Source organism: Cinclus cinclus, chromosome 6 (genome assembly GCF_963662255.1).
Source record: "Cinclus cinclus chromosome 6, bCinCin1.1, whole genome shotgun sequence".
Classification (NCBI taxonomy): Eukaryota; Metazoa; Chordata; class Aves; order Passeriformes; family Cinclidae; genus Cinclus; species Cinclus cinclus.
The window spans coordinates 47,749,268-47,770,285 of record NC_085051.1 but is presented as its reverse complement, the minus strand read 5'-3'; the positions used below and the strand labels follow the sequence as shown (position 1 = coordinate 47,770,285).

The window sequence follows — 21,018 nt, the reverse complement described above, 5'->3', positions numbered from 1 at the left end:
GTATATATTTTCAAATGAGGTTTTAACAATAGAGAGTTATTTCCATGGTGCCATGCTGTAACTCTTGTCAGTCCTAGAATGGTATTCCAGAACTTTGGAAAATGACAACAAAGGCCTTAAGCCCAAGAACCAAGGCTTTACCTTGCCACTTCAGGACCAGGACAACAAGCCTCACCTGGCTGCATGCCAGAAAACAGAGAAGAGCAAATTTTACAGTCTGCAAAGCACAGGAGGCATCAGGTTCCCCACTAGCCAGCAGCTGCATGTTTTTCAGGTGCACAGTGCACTGTGGGTATTAATATAAATCACAGTATGGTGACACTCTTTTGTTAGCAGAAATAGCTATCAGAATCAGTAATTAAGCACATACTGACATTTCTGCAAGAGACCAAAAACAAAGCAAAAAAAAAAAAAAAAGGAGAAACCAAAGAACTTGATTACTAAGTGAAAGCCTACATCAGTTGATGACAAGCACATTCAACTGTTTCTGGTGCTGAATTCAGCTACATGGATCCCAGAATTAAAGGCATTGGTCAAAACAATCTCTGGCTTAAGAGAAGTGTTCCATATTTTATAAAAAATAAATTAATTAAACATATAATATCTATTATGTAATACTGCATAGTAGGGACCAAACCACAATCCCTGGGCTACTGATATGCAGGAATGTAAATTTACAGCCGGGAAGAACAGGATTTGTTCTGTACAGGTGAAGTTCTGCAATGAGGCCATCAAACCCTTCAAGTTCTCTTGGACTCTCAAACATACTGGCTTAAATAACTTGGAAACTATTGATAAAATAACAGAATATGCATGTACTGACATGAGTTACACAAGCAAATGACATAATTCATTAATTTATTAGTAGAGGTGTACTGGTTTGAAAAGCAAAACCAATGAGACTTTAAGTCAGTAATACAATTTTTAGTAGGGAAGAGAAAAAAGGAAAAACAAAATACATGCAATAATAAAAACCACTGACAGAGTCAGAATACAACCTGATACCCTGTCAGTCAGGGTGTTGGTGCAGTTTTCTGCCAAAGGGTCCAGTGATGATGTGGAAAAAGCCTGGTTCTTCCTCTGGAATCCAGTGGAAAAAAAGGCTGCCTTTGGTGTTCTGAACCTCAGTTTTTATCTAGGTAGGAAAGGCTTGGCTCGTCCTCCTGGCTGGAGCATCTCCCAATGGGATGATACAATCTTATCAGTTATACAGTAGGAGTCAATGGCCCATTAACAGAAGACATTTCCCACAGAGATAAGGATGAACACCCTTCTCAGATGGTAATAGATTATGTATCTTGTATTGTAAAGTAGGACAAAAGGTTATTATCTTCAATTCACAATTTCCTGGTATTTAAGTAACTGTTGATCTAAAGAAGCCCCAGGGGGGTAAAGCAGGCCTGTTTCATTTGTCAATGATATTTTTACTAAGAGCTCACTCAGCACTGTTGATAATGGAATTGTGTTTACCAGGAGTTTAACAGCTAACTCTGTTAGGACACGAAGGTGAACTTCTCATTGACAAAGCCTCGTCACAACATACCAAAGCTGTGCCTCTTTCAGGTCACAAAGGCTCAGAAAGATTAATGTTACAAAGGCTTAGAAAGATTATTGTTACTGTAATACTAAGCAAATGTTTAGCTCCCTTGGTTATCCCATTTCAAAGCAACTCAAACAACTGAACACCTGTTGTACAACCAGTTCACACCGTGGCAGTGAGAAAGTTACCATGTCTGTGTAGGCTCTTCTGAAGATCATTGTTTATTACAAACAGGCACATCCCTTCTTTCAAATTGAGATTTAGGACCTGTACTTCAGTCCCTCAGTCTAGAATACAGAGCTCAATACTGATCAAGAAGAAAAGTCAGCTGCAGCCCTCACATGAATTCCTACTAAAAAAATCAGAATACTCTTATCACCTGTAAAAACATGTCCATAATTACATTAAAAAGCACAATTCAACATAATTTGCCAAGTCATTTCCAAATTAAATCCTTCTTTCAGGACAAAGCTGGAAACTCTACAACTATAAAAGGACATATGATTATACCTAGGAGTAACAGCTAAGAACTCTTCTGCCCAAGCTTTTTTCATTATTTTTATTCAGCACCAGTGTTAACTCAACCAGACCAGAATTTCAGATTAATCCGTTTTGTTTGCTTCTGCAAACTAACTTTTTGCTAATATGCAGTAAATAAGAAGAGAGAAATGGGAAAATTGTAAACAAGCTCTTTTGTCACTTACAGATTTGAATCTAAACAACCTTGAAGGTTGGAACTTTTAATGAAGGAATGCATGAAGAGCGCTGAGACCCTACATTTCATCAAGGTTGGCATTAGGATGCAGTCCCCATTCCTATCAGTGAGACAAGCCTGCTGGCCATTACTGTCTCCAGCTCACTGCTACATAAATAAGGGTTGATAGCTGTAGTGTTAAAGGTACTATGTAAATTCTTTCTCCCTGAACTCCCTTCCTGACTGTCACTGATTTAAACTCATCTCCTACAGAACATCAGGACCAAGCATCAAATGCTCATCAGCCTTGCTTATGGAAAACTATTTAGAAGAAACTCCTCATGTTGTGCACTGGTAAGTCATTAATGATGATTACCTGAAATTGAAACTGTCATTGAAAACATTTCATGTGCTTACTTATGCCCTTGGCCTTAAACCATAAAAAAGTTAGAGAAAACAACCCTGTTTTCCCATCTTCTCACAGAACCAGGAAAGAACTGCAAATACCAAATACAAGAAATAACAGTTGTTGTAGTTGTACTTGAACCTACAGTCCTAGTCTCTTATCACCTACAAAGCTCCTGGGTTTTAACTCACTCTCCCTGGCTCGTAACAAGATGCTCTTCTGAACATCAGCCAAACATTTAGAGGAAACAAAAATCTTCCATCATATAATTTTGACGCCCTCTTCCTACGGCAGCATAAGGTTGCGAAGAGCATGGATCACCCAAGAGAAAAAAAAGAACCTTGCTGTGACCTCGGTGGCGTTCGCTCCTTTTCTGTAGCTATTTGCAACTTCTCTCCAAAAAGCGTAACTTTCCCCGTAACAGTCCTTTAAAAACACGACCACGCGAACACACAAACAAGCGTGACCAACAAATCAGCGCTACGGAACGAGCAGTGACGGCGGCACCCAGCCGTGCCTCTACAGCCGGGCCGACATTCCAGACGCCTCCCGCACGTTCCTCCCGGCGCCGCGCAGTGACGTCATCAGGCGGCGTGACGTCACGCAGCAATGGCGGCGCCCAGGAGCGCACGCGGAGGGCAGTAGCGGTAGCGTAAGGCCGGGCCTGGGCAGGGCCCGCGGTCCCGCTGCGGTCCCGCTCCGCCCTCCTCGGTCCCCTTCCGTCCCCCTCCGTCCCGGGGCTCCTGAGCGCGGTAAGCGCTGGGCGGGGCGGGGGCAGCGGGTGCCCGGAGCTCCCGCGTGTGGCAGCGGAGGCTGTGCTGGGTCCTGCCGCGGCTCCGGCCGGTGCTTCCCGGGGTGGGAACTCTGCGCGGCCTGCGGGGGTTTATCCAGCGGTTCTGCTTTTATCTCTGGAGGTGTTCCAGGAGGGATGCAGTAGGCCTGGCCGGCCTGTTGTATTTATATTACAGTTTATTAAGTTATATTTTAGCTATATACATATATATAGATATATATATATATATATTAGATCAAAGTTATATTTAAGTACGTTATTGATACATTTTAAAAAGAAGTAAAATAATTATCCCATTGATTGCCGTTTGCTTGGATATCAAGGTAGTCTCCATTCCATAGATTTGAAGGCCTCCTTTTTTTTCTCCATCTGTTTCTTTTTTAGGTAAAAAAATGAAGGCCAGAAAAGGGGGAAGATTTAGATCTTCCTTTAAACTGAAACGTAAAGGCATTGAAGTAGTAGGGGAATGGAAAACTGTGGAGATCGATCCCAATCTGTTTGCTGAGGAGGAGTTTCGAGATATAGTGTGCTTGGAGGAACTCACAGAGTACAAGCTAGTAAGTTCTTCCAAAGTGGGGAAAATAAAAGAGAAGAAGAGAAAGGCTGAGAGTACTTCCGACAAAGGGAATGAGGAGGTGGAAGAACCTGTAGTCCCTCCAAAAAAGAAAAAGAAAAACAAAGATTTGAGAAGCCATACAGATAAAGGCAATACTCATAATGCAGCAGAAATTGATGTGCTGGTTGATCAAGAGGCAAAACATAATGAAATAATTGAAGAAGGTAATTGTGAAGACCGTGAACATGTGACTGAAAGCGTGTCAAGCAGAAGAGACACTCCGAAGAAGAAGAAAAAGAAGGTACCTAAAAACAAGGCTTTTCAAGCAGAGGAAGCCCTTCCATCAGTAGCTACTTCTAAAAAAGTCAAAAACTGGACAACAGAAGTTTTATCTGCCTCAACTGATCAAAAAGCTGATGTGTCTGCATGGAAAGACCTGTTTGTACCTGGGCCAGTGTTGCAGGCCTTGAGCTATCTGGGGTTTAGTGCTCCAACTCCTATTCAAGCTTTAGCTTTGCCTTCTGCCATTCGGGATAATATGGATGTTCTTGGTGCTGCAGAAACAGGTACAAGTCTGTTAAACTGATCACGTATGCTGGGAGCATTCATTTAAGTTTCTCTTCTTAAAATGTAGCCCATGGTTGCAAGTTTTTATATGTAGAAGAAGCAGTTTTTGTGTATTATAAGTGAAGAGCTTTTGTCTTTTGCATGTCCAGCATATTAGTAAAGTTTTAAAACTTTGTAACTTAAAAACATGGGAATGTCCCATCTTTATAGAGCATGCAGAACTTCGAAATCTCAATGAAATTTTATGCTTTTTTTGTGGCAGAAGTCTCTTTTCCTGTTTCTCAAACTGATTCCTGTTTTGGTAATAGTAAGGTGATACTCTGCAAACGGCAGAATTAATGAAGCAAACACGGTCATTTCTTCAGCAGCCAAACACATGCTCCTGGCGAGGCAAAGCAGACAACCCGATTTCTGTGGAGATAATTCATACTAGTGTGGAGCAGTGAATAAACACTGGGCACAGTGTTAAGTGTGAATATGACCCAGGTTCTACTCAGAAAAAAAAAATGAGCCCACCCTGTACTCTGTCCCCCAGCATTGCCTGTATGTTTTCACCAGCCCTTCTCCTGGCTTGTGCTAAAAGTGAGTTATTACATTAATGATTTGAAAGGTAGATTCACATCTGTCTTGTGCTCAGCTCATGCTTTGAGCATTTCTAGTCTTCATGAAATTCATTACAGCTCCTTGTTTACTTAATTCTATGAAGTCTCAGAACATTACATTCCCTCAAACTTTGTGGTTCATACCTTTGAAGTTTTGTCTTTAGCAACGGTTTTTTTTCATAAAACACCTAGAGATAGGAAGCACAATTGGAAGTTGTCCTGGTTTAAAAGCTTCCTTTACACTGTTTTCATCTGTTCCAGTTGCTTTATCTCCCTGCTTCTCTATAAAGTCTTTACTGCTCTTGAGCAAAAAGATACAGTAACTAATAAGATATGCAGTCATTTGCATTTCTGTTTTAATTAGGAGCTGTGTTGATGCTATTAGTTTTAGTAAGATTAGAAAGCCCTGCAGGGAGTATTTTTTAAAATGGAACTGAAGAATTAAATGGTGTTTTTGTACTGCAAAAAAGTGCCATTTTGGCAGTGCTGGTAAGCAAATTCCTCTCAAGCTGCAGAATGGAAAGTGTGCTTGCTGGCAGGCTGTGTTGTTGCTTTATAATTTTGTATAACCCCGAGGTAGTAGGAATGTGTTTTGCTCATTTATTCTTTCATGAGTGAAATCCAGATTCTCTCCAGAGAGTCCATTGGATCACCATGCTCCTGCAGAAACTTGGGAGATGTGAATAATTGCCTGTCAGGAGATGCTGCAGTTTAGAGAGTTTGAAGCTCTCTAGTTCTTTTCTCTGCATCCTGATGCATCTCTTAGCATTGGGCTTGAGGGAGGAATGTGTGAAGTTAATTACCTTAATTATCAATTAATCTTTTTTGGTAGCAACATTGAAAGACTGGCAAGATTTTGATATGGCAGTAGATCCATGTACACAGACAAAGAGAATGTCAAGTCTTGTTTTTGCAGTGGGTCTGACCCTTGCTGTTCATTACTGTGTAAAACGCGTGAGGTTTCTGGTTTAGGAGCCAAATCTATGTGAAATTATACAATATCAAACTGTTTAAAAGGGCATGAATTTGCTTGAGCTGTAGTACCAAGGTACTCTTTCCTCCTGGTTTTGCACGCCTGTCTATGGTATGTGGTTTGTGTTTTATAAAGATAACATGTCCTGTGAGGTGATAATTTGTTTAATTTGCGGATGAATCTAGTGCCTGCAGAGTAGTCCTGATTGTCACAGCTGTAATCTGTCTGGGTGCAGTACTGACATTTGCACCAGCAAACTGCATTACATTTAATTCAAAATAGCAATTTTGAATTCAAAATAATTCTTCACCTTCAAAGCAGATACTCTGTATTACCAGAACCTTATTGTATAAGTGCTCTAAATACAGGTTATTATTTTCTGCTTCAAGTGCAGATAGAAGTAATAAAATACCTCCCAACCATGTAGAAAGGTGGATAAGTGGATACAAGACTTTGCAGCAGTACTGGTCAAGATGATGACACTGGGCTTATCTGTATTAACCATATTAAGGTTCTCCCCTTAAATAGGCAAAATTCTGTGTTGCTGAATTGGCAAACCTTTACAGCTTTTTGATATGGACAGGAATTGAGATGAGATTTGCAGAGGACTGCTTTCCAGCAGTGGCCTATTACAGCAGTGGTGTGATAGTATCTTGTACTCTGGATGCTGCTTTCATGACTAGTGAACTGCTACATCTGAAAAGCTTTACTGGGGTGGATGTGCTACCAGGCTTTTCCTAATGTCTTTATTACAGACAGATAGTTCAGAAGGGAATACGTGGCAGGGATGTAACGTGCAGTTGGTACAGTGAACCCTTGCAATTAAACTTGCTTTTGACAAGCCCTGTCTCTCCAAAGTGGATTCTTTCTTTTAAATTAGATGCATGTGTTCTGATTATAAAAATGTGACCCAGTGCTAGATTAGGAAATTAGATGGTGGAGTATTCCAAAATACAGTATCTTAAAAAGTTGTAAATACAGGACTATAAATTGAAGATGGAAGCTAATCCTTCAAGTGCATTTCAGTTTGTCCTTGGCCTCATTTGCTATTCTTTTATTTGGAGAATGTTGATAAGAGCTTTCAATTAGGGCATGGTATTCTCCTTGTGGGCATACAGTTCTTTAAAAATATCTTGACTGCAAGTGCTAAGGGTTTAAAAAACCCTTTAGAACAAATAAATATGCTAGACCTGCTAGAGACTGGAAAAATACCTTCCCCAGGAACAGGAGAATGGAGATGTATAAAGGGAACAGGAAAAAAGATGCTAGTGCTGCAAGTTTCTGGTCTCCTAAAGATTCCAAGTTTGCATCTGTTTACAATGGTGTTTTTTAAGAACAGTGTGTGATTGGCTGCTGCTTTTCTCATCTTTTCAAATAAATGACTTGTCAGTCTGTGTTATTTTTCTTGTTTGTTTTTTTTTTTAGGAAGTGGCAAAACGCTTGCATTTGCAATTCCAATGATTCACTCTGTGCTGCAGTGGCAAAAATCAAATAACTCAACAGCCAGAAATGACAGTGTTTCTAAAGAGTCCCATCAGCATCATGATGAAGCAAGATGGGAAAATGAGGATGAAGCAGAAAAAGTAACCCATCAGCAGGTTGAAGACAGTGGAGATGAAGATGATGCATCTTTCACAACAGGCTGTGTGAAGGTCCTGGAAAATGTTGAATTTGAATCCAATGATGAGACACATACTGTTGACTCCCATAAAAAAAGACCTCTTTTAGGACTGGTCCTTACTCCTACAAGAGAATTAGCTGTACAAGTAAAGCACCACATTGATGCAGTTGCAAAGTTTACAGGTATGTAAATCCCCCAGGCCATGTCCCACAGCCAGGTAAGACTATGTTTGGATCTTGGCATTGGTGTTGAGCCAGAATGTGTGCTGCACTTTCTTCCATAAAATCATAAAATTGGTGTCACTTTTGAGGGGTTAGAGTTTTTAGCCACTGATGTGTGAGAAATGCACGGAGATTCTTCAGTGAGATGCACATGAAAGTAAGCAGTTAATGTGAGCTACTTCACTTTAAAATGTGTCTTCCTTCAAATATTCCTTCAAATATCCTTCAAACTGATATTTTTCAAATAGCATTGATTCATGCTCTCGCAACACAGAATCAGTACTAGATACCTGGTAACAGGTAACTTTGTTCTAGTTTTGGATAATGTAGGCTATATATAATTTCATGATGTATAAAATTTTGTTTATATAATAATTTCATTTTTAACAATTATATCAATCTTTGTGCATATTGTATATAACTTTGTTCTATCTAATTTATAAAAAAAAGTTATGCCCATAAATATTTTTGGTAGATGGCATTGCTGGATTGCCTGACTTACCTCCTGCAGCTGTCAAGCCACAGAAGTGTTACTGACTAACATGCCTGACAAAAGCAATCTCCCCCTCTTCCTTTCCTTCACTTTCCAAACCAGAAGTCAGTACATTTGTTAAGTGAATGAGTAAGGACATGAAACTTGAAGATGGTGAGCTTTTTCCCAATTCTCTCCACTTCTTCAGTACCAGTAATTGTTTATTTATTAAAGAGGATATATGGTGCAACACACTACTTTAAGCCATCTTCCTTTGGTGTCTGTATGTCCTGCTGTGCTCATCAGTCTGCATCTGATTACAAAGCTTATTTTAACTGCTAGGCTGAAATAATCAATTCATGTCATACAGTTCTGATAGGAGCAGTGCTATTTATGTATAAAAATCTGCTACCCAAGTGATAATATAGTTGCTGCAGCAGGAGAGGAGATGTTTTGATGTGGACTTTATTACCTCAAACTCACTTTGGGGAAAAATACTGCTGTGGTGTTTCACTAGTCCAGAAGAGAGATCAGTGGAAGCTTGGATACTGGAAGGGTCTTGCACTGTAGCATTGAGTTTATCATGGGCCAATGTACACTTTGAAGAAGTGAGGTGAAATTAGCAGTGTGTGGAGTCTGCTTCCAGAGATAAACTCCTTTTAGTACCTCTGCAGGCTACTTAAAGCTAACAAAGTCTGTGCTACTGTGCAAGAATCACTAATCGGATGGAAGCATACTTGGTAGGATTATTCCATAGCAAATGAGCAGTTATTTAGCAAGAGAAGCATTTCTCAGTCTTATTCCTGGGAGGATCTTCTGGTTCTTAACAGGAGTATGTTTGTTCATGCAAATACAATTGAGAAAACATGAGTCTCAGAAATATGTGTGAACAAAACTAACAGCTATGGATGTGATTCTTCATGCTGTTGAAAGACAGTTGCACTAATTCTTTATTGTAATTTTTCTGTAAAATTGAGTGCGTTTCTGTATGCTCAGTGTTATATAAACCCCCTGACACTTCCGGGCCAAAATGCTCATTGAAAGTTGCAGTGTAGACTGTTTAAAACAATTAATTATATATATATATATATATATATATATATATATATGTATATGTGTATATATATATATATATATAAACATTCAATGGTAAATTAATGAAATAAAATCTGTTATTTGTATGTTCTAGGCATTAAGACTGCAATCCTAGTAGGAGGCATGGCTGCACAGAAGCAAGAACGTGTACTGAATCGAAAGCCAGAAATTGTAATTGCAACCCCAGGCCGTCTGTGGGAGTTAGTTAAAGAGAGACACCCACATCTTTCAAATCTTCGTCAGCTCAGGTAAAGGTGCCTTTTCACATAACTGCTGGATACTGAGTTGGGCAGCCCTGCATACTGATTAGGTTACTAACAGATTAAAGAATTTAGACTACACAAGATCACCTATTTCTGTGTCAGTGTTTTATTGAAATGCCCATTGGTTATTTTGGTGGAGGGAAATGTCAGTTAAAGACCATAGTAGGAACCTGATTTTTCAAAAAGAAATGGAGAAGGCTACTGTGGCTGCCCCAGCATACCTGGTGTTCCTTTTGGTTTTATATGCATAACATCCTTTATGTGTTTTGTGGAAAATTTGTTCTTAAATGTATCAGTGCACAAGTGCATTTTTACTGTGTGTTTTCTACTTGACAGGTGCCTTGTGATTGATGAAGCAGACCGAATGGTTGAGAAGGGTCACTTCTTAGAGCTGTCTCAGTTGCTGGAAATATTAAATGATTCACAGTATAACCCTCGACGACAGACTTTTGTTTTTTCTGCCACTTTGACTTTAGTCCATCAGACTCCCACAAGAGTTCTACAAAAAAAGAATGCTAAAAAGATGGACAAGAAGACCAAATTAGAATTGCTAATGGAAAAAGTAGGAATAAAGGGCAAACCCAAAGTAATAGACTTAACAAGGAAAGAGGCTACTGTTGAGACTCTGACAGAAACCAGAATCTACTGTAACACAAATGAGAAAGACTATTATCTCTATTACTTTCTTCTCCAGTATCCAGGAAGAACCATGGTCTTTGCGAACAGCATAGACTGTGTAAAACGCCTCAGTTCTCTCCTCACAATCTTAAATTGTGATCCTCTTCCTTTGCATGCCAACATGCACCAAAAGCAAAGGTTGAAAAACCTGGAAAGGTTTGCTGAGCGAGAGAGGTGAGTTGATTTTCAACTTCCTAGTAGAGAAAAAAAGAAATGTTATGAAGGGTGGTTGGGAGGGGAAAACAACTCTTGTTAGAGTAGGGGCAGGGTAGGGAAGTTAGCTGAGGATGTGAGTCCCCTGTTCATGAGCCCAATATATTAACAGTTAAGGATGAGGTTTCACAGTTAAGGTGATGAACTGGAGAAAGTTTAGTGGAAGGCTACCAGGATATTCAAGAAGCACTGGCTCTGCAAGAGAAGAGGCTGAAGGGACTGGGTGTTTGTATTACCCAGGAAAAGTATTTTGTGGGGAGCTAACAGCAGCCCTCTGACACCATAAAAGAAGGTTATCCAGAAGATGGAGCCAGACTTTTCAAAATGGTGCTTGATGGGAGGATGAAGGGGTAATGGGTGCAAGTGGAAATAAGAGGTTCAGGTTGGATATGAGAAAGGGCTTTTTCTCTGTGAGGACAGTTGAGCATGGGAACAGGCTCCTTGTCTTAGAGTTTTTTGAGGCTCAATTGGATAAAAGCCCTGAGCAACCTCGTCCAGTCTTGCAGCTCATCCTATTTTGAAGAGGAGGTTTTACTGGAGACTTCCTGAGGTCCACTGGAGCCTGAAATAGCTCAGGGTGGTCAGGGGCTTGTTGCTGCTGAAGGAGCTGTCACTTGCCTTGTTTCCAGACTTGTTTTTAGAACTGCCCTGCACAGCTCTGCCCATGTCCTGGCAGTTCATTTGATCCTCTGTAAGTTACTGAATCTCCCTAAACCATCAGAAAACTGACCACTTATTACTCATTTGCAAGTTTAATTACATAGATCAGTATCCCAAGGGTCAAAGTATCTTTGAGCAATGCAAAAGAAAGGGCAGTTGTGCCTTTCAGCAGTAGTGGGCAGCCAGGGCTTACCCAAGCAGATCTGTCCTGCCATTTTAGGAAATATTGTTTTGGGTTGTCTTTGGTGTGGCCTTTGGGAGGAGATTTTTAGTGTCATTAGTTCCATAGTCCAGAAGCCTCACAGTTTAGTCCTGCTGTGAACTGCTATGTGCTGTCTGGGAGTTTGTACCTTGTTAATAGATTCAGGCATGGAGAACAGAGGTTGAATTATTGTGATGGGGCTGCAGCATCCCTTGGCAAAGGTATTGATAGCATTTGCATAGGTCAGGTGAGGTGTATTCAAACTGCAGATTTTCAAGGCAGGAAAGAAATCTATGAAACCATTTCTCATGGCCTTCTATAGATTGCAGGCTGTAGAATTTTCTGTTGTTACTTCTGCTTTGAACCTTGTAGCAATAGAGTATGCAGTCAGATGCCATAAAATCTTCGCAAATTTCCATTACCTAAAAGTTACTCATTTCAGTTGCTGGGAGATGTTTTTAAAACAAACTGTTCCATATCCTAAGGAGACTTTTGTCTCTGTAGTGACTGCTTATATAAAAGAATAGCTTCTTTGAGTAATTCGTCTTGTCTAAGGATAAGGAGAAATAGTAAACGTAATAACAGAACTCCCCCCTTTATTTCTAGGTTTTAATTTAGTGAGAGTTTGAGTGCAAGCTGGTAGAAGATACTTCACCCCCAAAAAACATTTATTTAAATAGATAATATTAACTATGTAATTTTTCTCAACTGGTAAAACTTAACAATATGTCTGTACTTCCAGAGGATTGACTGTTATTAATGGCATGGTCATAGCAAGCTAAAGGAATTCTTTAAAACCTGGACAGTGCACTGAAAAGTACAATTCAGGAGCATATACCCCCCCACTTCCTCACTGAATAGCATTTTTTCCTAGCATTCTTATGAACTGAGAGAGAAAAACATAGGAAAATAGGATCCAACAAGGTAGTGCATTTATTTATTGAAAACAGAATAGACCTGCTGAAGGCAGCATTTGCATTTTTAAATTTTACTTTAAAAATTACTGTTTCAAGATTGCCCTTGAGGTAAATTGAGTATCGTTTCTGTAAGGGAAAACAGAATTCATATATCCTACAGATAATACAGTATAAACTTGTTCCTTAAACTGCTATGGTAGAATTGCAGGTTGCTGTATTTTATGTTCCTTGGCAAATTATTTACTTTTCAATTTTATGTTCATTAAATTTTGTCATTTTCTCAGCTGCGTCCTCCTGACAACAGATGTTGCAGCTCGTGGTCTTGATATTCCTAATGTCCAGCATGTGATCCACTACCAGGTTAAGTGTTCTTAATGTTTTCCAATTTACCATTTTCGTTTGATATAAGTTTTTGCTGATCCAGGTCCTGAACACTGTAAAACTGTAATTCTTGGTCCCATATATAGTACAGTCCTGAGTACAGAGATTAAATCATTTAACTGTCCTTAGTGCTTTGTACTTAGAGATCTCATTTCTGCAGTGACTGAACTGCAGTAGGTAGCACCTTATGAATGTGTGATTATGTATCAGAAATGACATAATAGATGTGATCCTCCTTGCTTTTTGCTTACCTTTGATATGCAAAGGTGTCAAATTACTCAACCCTATAGCTCTTCTCTGTGGATATATAAAAATATTTTTTTCCTTTGCAAATGAAATAACAGAGGGTCAGAAGTTAGGACAGACTCACGAAAGATTGCGCAAGGAAAAATTCTGGATCAGAGAACGCAAAGTGTCTCAAGACATAATCTTTTATATACTTTCATCTGTGTTGCATGCAATGTATTGTGTGTGTAAAACCCAGTGTTCTTTGGCAGCCTCTTGTCCAAAGCATGCAGGCTGCTGGCAGCTATCCATGGCCAGCTGCATGGCTTCTCTGAATTCTTGCAGGTCCCTCGGACTTCTGAGCTGTACGTGCACAGAAGCGGCCGAACAGCCCGAGCTGCCAACGAGGGCCTCAGCCTGTTGCTGATTGGCCCTGAGGACTTGATCAATTTTCGGAAAATCTATAAAACGTTGGAGAAGAGTGAAGAACTGCCATTTTTCCCAGTTGATGCCAAGTGCATGATTTCTATTAAGGTAAAGACATAAGAGTCTTTTTGCAGCGTGAGTAGTTGCTTGCTTATTTATATTACTGATATGATACTGCCTGTCTTGTTCTTTCCAGGTTTCAGATGAAATTTACTGTTGAGGATCTGGATTTGACAATTATGTTAATTACACTTGATATTTTTTTATGATTTCTCATCAATAACTTTCCCAAGAAAGGTGTTGAAACATAAACATCACTTAGATTTTTCCAGAAACAATATAGGGAAGCGAATATGTTTTGTGGCAGTGGACTGAGATGGCTCTGCTAAGTACATTGTTTACAGCCTCTCATGTTAGGAACAGACTAGAGAACAGTAGCAGGTCCAAGGATATTCAGTGGTCTTCACCTGCCTCTTCTAATCTGAAATTGTAAGTTGTCTGCTTTTCTGAAAGTTCCTGTACTGTGAGGCCACAGCTGCCACTGAACCCTGTAAAACTGAGCGTGTTTCCCTCTTCTAGGTTATTGCCCATTTTAAAGAGTATTCAGTCATTCACTCACAAGATAGACAATGGTTAGAATTTACAAAACAATGTGTTTTAGAAAGCATCTAGCTACTGCAGATTTTCTACTTCTTAAATAAGAGACTATTCCATGTCTTTGGCATTCTCTTATCTCTCATCTCAGTTTGGATGGTCAGTCATATACTAGTTAAATACTAGATTTTAAGGGAATCCAGCTGGGGTAGAAATGTCTGAATATTGCACAGTCATTGAGAACAGGGAAGAATGCAAGCAGTCAGATAGTGCAGCAGGAGTCTTCATCATGATATTCTGATTCAGGCTTTCCTAATTGGATTGGACTGAGACCAGGGTCTCCCCCAGTGGCAACAGCAGTATCCTCACCTTGGGAATAATGACAGCAAGTTTCAAAACCCAGGCTTGCTGCAAATAGGGTATTTCTTTCAGGAGATGCAGTTTTCTGAAAGAGGAAAGAAAATCAAATGAATGCTTCCATGGATTCATTTTCTTCTCCACTTGGTAATGAAGAGAATCTCATTTCCACCCCTATCTCCCCCACTGCCCCCTTCCACCCACTTAATTTTTCTAGTTACTGAAAGAAATCTGTTGTTTTGAAGAGGTTGCTTCAGAGGGTCCTTCTGTGTTTCTTGATGAGTAGTTCTTGGCTCTTATCATGCTCTATCAATTAATGGGCAAATAAATACTGTTTCTACACTCTTTTTTTCCTGTCACCATCTTACAATGATATCTCCTATCTGTAATAGTGCTCCTCTACCTAGAAGAGATCTTTGCAGTTGTAGTTGCAAGACTCCAGCCTCAATAAGCCCTTGCAACATCTTATTTATGCTTTGTCCGGGGTTTAATCACAAAGTCGTAGTTGGGACTCACAGTACTGCTGGTTCTTTATGTCTGTCCTGTTGGCACACTCCTTCCCTCCATTTGCATGCCTTCATTCAAGTTCAGGAGAAGTCTTGAAGGGGTTTCACACTTGAGAGGAATAGAATTGTTGAACCAGAATATACTTAAAGAGGACTTAAAATTTAGAGAGATGGAAAAAGCTTACTTTAAATTTCTTGTAATGATCTAATAAGTGACTGACTTAGTGGTCCACTGCAGGTGTTACTTCTCTTTCTCTCTCTCTGTAGTAATTACCATGGCAGTCCTGGCAGCTGCTCTTACTTGCTGCTCTTGTATAGCACCTGACTATTCAGATTTCTGCAGGAGTTTGTTTTACGAAACTGCAGGCTCATTCCAAAGAGCAGAACTTGCTTCTGGTTGGTTTGTATTTACTGTTAGTACAGATTTTCTTTCCACAGTGAATTAGTTATTTGTTTGGCCCATCTGGAAGACTGCAGGTCAGATTGGGTTTGCTAGACATATTTGTTCCACCTGTGTGGAGCTGGGAAGAAGGACGGGACATTCTGTCCTATGCCTAAACAAGATCCAGGTGCATTCCTGAAAATATGATCTGTTCCTTCCATATGGCCTGCAGGAGTTTACTTTCTTCAGAGTGGAATGAAAGTAGTGGCTGCTCCTTACTGCTGAGATTAATAACTCTGAGATCAAGCTGTACTATATAAGTATGTAAATTGGAAATGATTGGTATCTCAGTCATGGTTTTTTCTTGATGTCTCTCAAGTGTTTATAAGGATGCATTTGTAGAATGTTGAGTAAACAATCAAGGTATACTTAGTAGTTGAGATGTTTTAGAACTCAGATTCTATCATGGATCTAAGGAAGGAAAACGCTAGTGAACGGTGATGTTTGTGTGATATTATTTAGTGACAATGATGATTAATGGTGTTTATTAGGTGGGGCATCTCTTGGGACACGGGTAGGGAACAAAAGTGTCTGTGCACCCCAGTTGCATTGCAGTGCATGCTCCCAAACACTTACTCTGCTAAAATAACCGACATTTAAACCTGATCATAATGTCTAAATGTACTGTCGTTGCAGGAACGGATGAATTTGGCAAGGCAGATTGAGAAGGCAGAATTTTTCAACAGCCGGGCAAAGCAACACAACTCCTGGCTTCAGCAAGCTGCAGAGGCTCTTGAGATGGATCTTGATGATGACATGTTGATGGGCAAGTAGAAAATGTTTTTTCATGGGTATGCTCAGTAGGGCCCAAAGTGCTGGTGTCCAGAAGCCTCACCATGGCAGAGAAGCTTCAAAAGCTGCAGGGCAGGGGTGGGGGGGAAGGAAAGGAGTTGTTGGTGCATGGTGTTAGTGGTGCTTTCAGGATGATCGTGCAGCAGAAAGTGCTGGAGCTGAGGGAGTGAGGTGTGACAGTTCTGGCAAGTTGCAGACAAGTCTACATGTTGTAGGACAAGAACAGTTGAGCTTCTGGCAAGCATTTCAGAGTAATCTAAGCAGCCCAGTATGTCCTGATTGAGGCTTGTCCTCTCTTGTCATAGAGAAGGCTGTTTCCACACTTCTGCTTCTCTCTCCCACTCTCTTAGTAGTCAGGCATCAGGACAGGAGCCTGACAGCTCTGTGTGGGAACACCCAGGAAGTGCTAGGGAACACCAAATATTATGTGAGCCTTAAATAGGCTGAGCTTGTAGGTTAAATGGCCGATATATATATTGAAGTTGAGGAGGGTTTTGATGGTTTGTTAGAAGTAAATAATTTCTTACATTTTTAAAATTAAATATTTTGCAGGCTGTAGCTGAGAGAATGTATAGGGCTGTACAGCTGCAGGTGGCTATTAGTTCAATGCCATGAAGTTTTGCAAAGCTTAGATGCCTTGTAAAATGCCCCATTGTGTTCATATTTTGGGAGCTGAAGGTATGATTTCCTACCAGTTCTTTGAAGGCAGACTGAATAGAGTTGCTGCAGAGGTCACTTCAGATTAGTCCAGCTCTAACCTGTTAGCTGCTAAATATGCCAATGCCTTAATTTTGAAACATGTTTAAATTAATGTCTTTATTCATACCTGGACTAACTGGTTCTCAACCACTTTGCAAGAAACACTAACCATCTCTGTCTAAATTGTTCAGGAGTGCTTTCAGATAATTAGCATTCTGTGTTTTGTTTTGACATAATCTGACTATGCTGTGCTTTGGAATGAGTTTCCAAACAGCACATCCAGTCCAAGTAAATTGTGACTCTCAAGGGAAACACTTTGTAATTGCCACCCAGAAACTTGCCAGGTTCATGCTTTAAAGTGTACTCAGTCTCTAAATCTCGTGTATCTTGTTGGAGAACAATTTAACTCCCAGTCATTCCTGCCATAAGTGAAGTGCCTCTTACAGAGTTACAAAAGATTTAGTAATGTTGCAACAACCTTGATTTCATTTTTCTCCTTGGTTCAGGCCTTAGCTGTGGTTATTCAGTAGTCAGGATTCTTCTTGATCTCATTACCTTATGAACAGCTGGGTGATCTGAAAATGTCACAGATGACTGGAAGTTGAGTGATGTTGTCAGGGAGAGAAAGCTGGGGTCAGCATCTGCCCCTATTGCTACAAAGGCCTGCAATGCAAATTTTTTTCTTGTTGTAACTTTCTGTATCTTTGATTTCTGCCCCAAGGAAGAAAAGCTAGCGAGCAAGAAGAAAGCCAGAAGCAAAAGATGCTGAAGGGAATGAAACAACAACTGAAACATATGTTGTCCCAGCCACTGTTTAAAGTCCTTATGAAAACCAAGTACCCAACACAGTCTGGAAAACTACTCTTGCCTCAGACGTCAGTGGGCATTTCAGCTCTAGGTGCCGTGTCCAAAAAGCAAGCCAAGAAGAAGAAATCAATAAAATAAAATCAGGTAACAGCAACATCAGTCAGTGTGACAGAAGCAAGGTCTATCCTCATCAAGGCTGCCAGTGCTTATGGAGGAACCCAGCTAGAAGACAGATTGTATAAGGATGTTGCCATTGCAGGCAACAAAACAAAGTGCTGATTTAAAGGGCTCAATTAACATCTGGTTAGTTACTGTCGAATCTTGTCTTGGATCTTGGTTTTTTTTTTATGTTCTTTTTTTTTCTTATATCTCTATATTAATAGAAGTTAATTAGTTTTCACATAGTTCTGATAATTACTCCATTTTATGAGATGGGTAAGAATTTCTGGGTGGAATTCACTGTGGGCATACTCTAATGATAAAAGTTGACTTGAATTTTAATGTCTTTGAAGGATAGGGGAAGGTTGGCTTTATACATTGCGAGTACAGTCTGAGCTGGTGGTAGTGGGAGGTTCAGCTTTTACTGCCTCCAGCTCAGTGTGAAAGACAGAAAATACAGATAATGTTACCAGTAAGTCTACAGCTCTGGTTATGGAAATGTCCCAGTTTTCTTTCTCCTCTGATAATACTTCTCTGTTCTGTTCTCCACCAGATTAATTCTCTTAGTCCTGTGTTAATACACGTTGAATGTGCAAAAAGAAGTTAAGGTGGCAGTGGCCAGGACTGACCCTGGGAGCTGTGTAGATCTCTGAGGAATAAGTGTTGCTGCTCAGCATTTTCTTGATTAATATTTGAAGTTAAGTGTGTATTTGAAAACATGTTAGAACCATGATCTTTGCTGTAATGAAGAGATGATCTTTTGAAAATTGTTCCATGATAACTATGTTTCAACATAATTTTAACCTGATCTGGGCCAATATTTTTTAAACTGTTTTTAAAAATATGCCAGAAAAATATATTTTGAATTTTTGTTAAATTATATCTGCCATAAACTCCAAAGCGTGTGTCTGTTTTCAGTTACTTGAGATTTCTAAAGCCTTCACAGCTGATGATAAGCTGACTTAGCAGGCAAGGAGAGGGGAAAAGCATCCAAAATATAAGACAATGGAATCTGTGTTGGTGGGAGGACGGGTAACCTTCACCTGCTGGCTCTGGATGAGGCTTAGTTTCTGTGTCTCAAACAGTATGGAATGATCCAGTGTCACTGCCATGACAAGAAGTACCAATTTGCTCAGCTACTCAGGGAAATTTGTCTGCGGAGTTGAGTGCCCCCTCTAACCACTCGCTAGTTATGTGAGAATAACAAACTCTTTATTCTTTCATCTCTGTAAATAATTGAAGGCCTCTGTCTCTGGAGGGCTTTTCTTTTTTTTTCATACATTACTGAAGAAGAGCTGTGACGTTGTAATCATAAGCATACAGAACTTGTCAATTATGTATGAGACTTTCTTTGCTGTGCATTGCTTGTCTCATGCCCTTGGAATCAGAGGGGGAAGTTTTGGGGAGAGGAGACGGTAAGGTTCTGTTTCCTCTCTCATGTGAGGAGACACATCTTTGGAGTTAATATGACATCTGAAAAATAACAATTTTGTGACAGTAACTTGTAAGGTATGTTGGAAAAAGGAACTGAACAAAGTAAGCATGCCCTCATTTCTTTCCTGTGCCATTTAAATCAGACTTTTACATTTTGAAAAGGAAACTTGTATTGGTTTTGCATCATGAAGGGTTTGAAGACCAGGTAGGCCTTTTCTGCATCTTATGATGCATTTCTCTTTCCATTTCATTAAGAGAATCAAGGCTGGATCCTGCCAACAGAGCTCAGCAATTCCCTGTCTGAATCTGCTTGAGTTTCAGCAGTTTCTAATTCCATGAGGTCATGAGGAGGATGGAATTGGGGGACACTGAGAGTGTTATCACTTCATTTCTATCATTGCTATGAAGTTTTTCAGCTGATTCTGTTTCCCTGTGTTTAACAACCCAGCTCCCACACTCCCAGCCCACTGTTTTGTCAAGTCTCTCCAGGACAGAGCATGGCACTTGTGCCCTCCTTGCTGCCTTCATAGAATCATAAAACTTAATGCCACCATGCCCATATAGCAAAGTGCCACATCCACTTGCTTTTTGAGCACTCCAGGTATGGTGACTCCACCACTTCCCTGGAGAGCCTGTTCTGATGCTTAATGGTTCATGTTTGCTTGTGGGACACGTTCCAGAGCTGGTTTTCTTCCACAGCCTCTTATGTGCTCTGCATGAACTCTCAATTCTTAAATCTACTGATGCTGCACCCCCACAGGAACTAAAGCAGAGCTTGGACCCTAAAAATACCTTAGTGTCTTAAAAAGAATAAGAGTTTGTCTAGAGCTCTGAAAGGTATCTTGTGTCTACCAGTTTTGCCTCATCATTATCTTACCAGTATATCCTGATTCTTCTAGCTAGAGGAAAGGCCTTGTATTTGCTTTACCTAATTCTAAAAAATTGTTAAACCAGTAACTGAAAAATATTACCATTTAGCTGCCCCACTCCTATGTGAATGATGTTACTGCAGAAAGAGGACAGTAAAGCAGAATGTTTTCTATCTCTGATTTGCATGTGTACTACTGGTGCAAATTAGACATGAAGAATTTTACATCAAGTCCATATGGGTAGTGTAATCTTCATGTTTATCAAGTACGGAGTATCAAATGTTTTCTCTAATGCTCTGCTGGCACAGCAGTTATACTGAGGCCTCAAAGCAGTAATCTAATGTTTTGTGGCAGCTTATGTCTGCTAAAATACCCATAATTAAAGGACTTACTAAGGACTTATTTAAGCTGTCAAAGAAACTTCCAAGTAGTTTAATAAAAGCACGACTTCAGCAGAGTGGTGGGAGGGTACAAGCTGATACAGAGCAACCAGTACTACCTAACAGAAAAGTGAAACAATAGCTTCTGAACCTTCATTTTTATTTTCTGAATGCATGGTGCCAGTTGACCTCATCCCTGCCAGAGCTCCTGCTCTGTCATACTCTATAAAGGAAAGGAAGAGTCCCTGCAGTTTAAGGCATCTGCTGAGGAGATAGTTTGGACAGGATCTCACATATTAGACAAGAGAGTTTCCTGACATTCCCCATGCCTTTTCTCTCCTCCCCTGTATGTTAATAAAACAGCAAATTAGCAGAGCAGAAGCTGGAGTGGTGCCTTGCCATATGCCAGCAGCCCAGGCACAGGGCTGGCCATGTGGCACAGGGGAGGTAATTCACACCTTCCTGAGAGACGAC

The 21,018-nt window shown here is 40.1% G+C and overlaps 1 protein-coding gene across 1 annotated transcript; it reads left to right on the top strand.

Annotated features, from left to right (window-relative positions):
- Positions 1 to 3,822: 3,822 nt before the first annotated feature.
- On the top strand, positions 3,823 to 18,741 carry DDX24 (DEAD-box helicase 24). Its single transcript, XM_062494650.1, has 9 exons — positions 3,823 to 4,555; positions 7,557 to 7,934; positions 9,635 to 9,788; positions 10,140 to 10,655; positions 12,758 to 12,833; positions 13,425 to 13,613; positions 16,041 to 16,174; positions 17,621 to 17,846; positions 18,415 to 18,741. The coding sequence occupies exons 1-8, from the start codon at positions 3,826 to 3,828 to the stop codon at positions 17,838 to 17,840; spliced, it is 2,397 nt and encodes a 798-aa protein (XP_062350634.1). The 5' UTR covers positions 3,823 to 3,825; the 3' UTR covers positions 17,841 to 17,846; positions 18,415 to 18,741.
- The last annotated feature ends 2,277 nt before the right edge of the window (positions 18,742 to 21,018 follow it).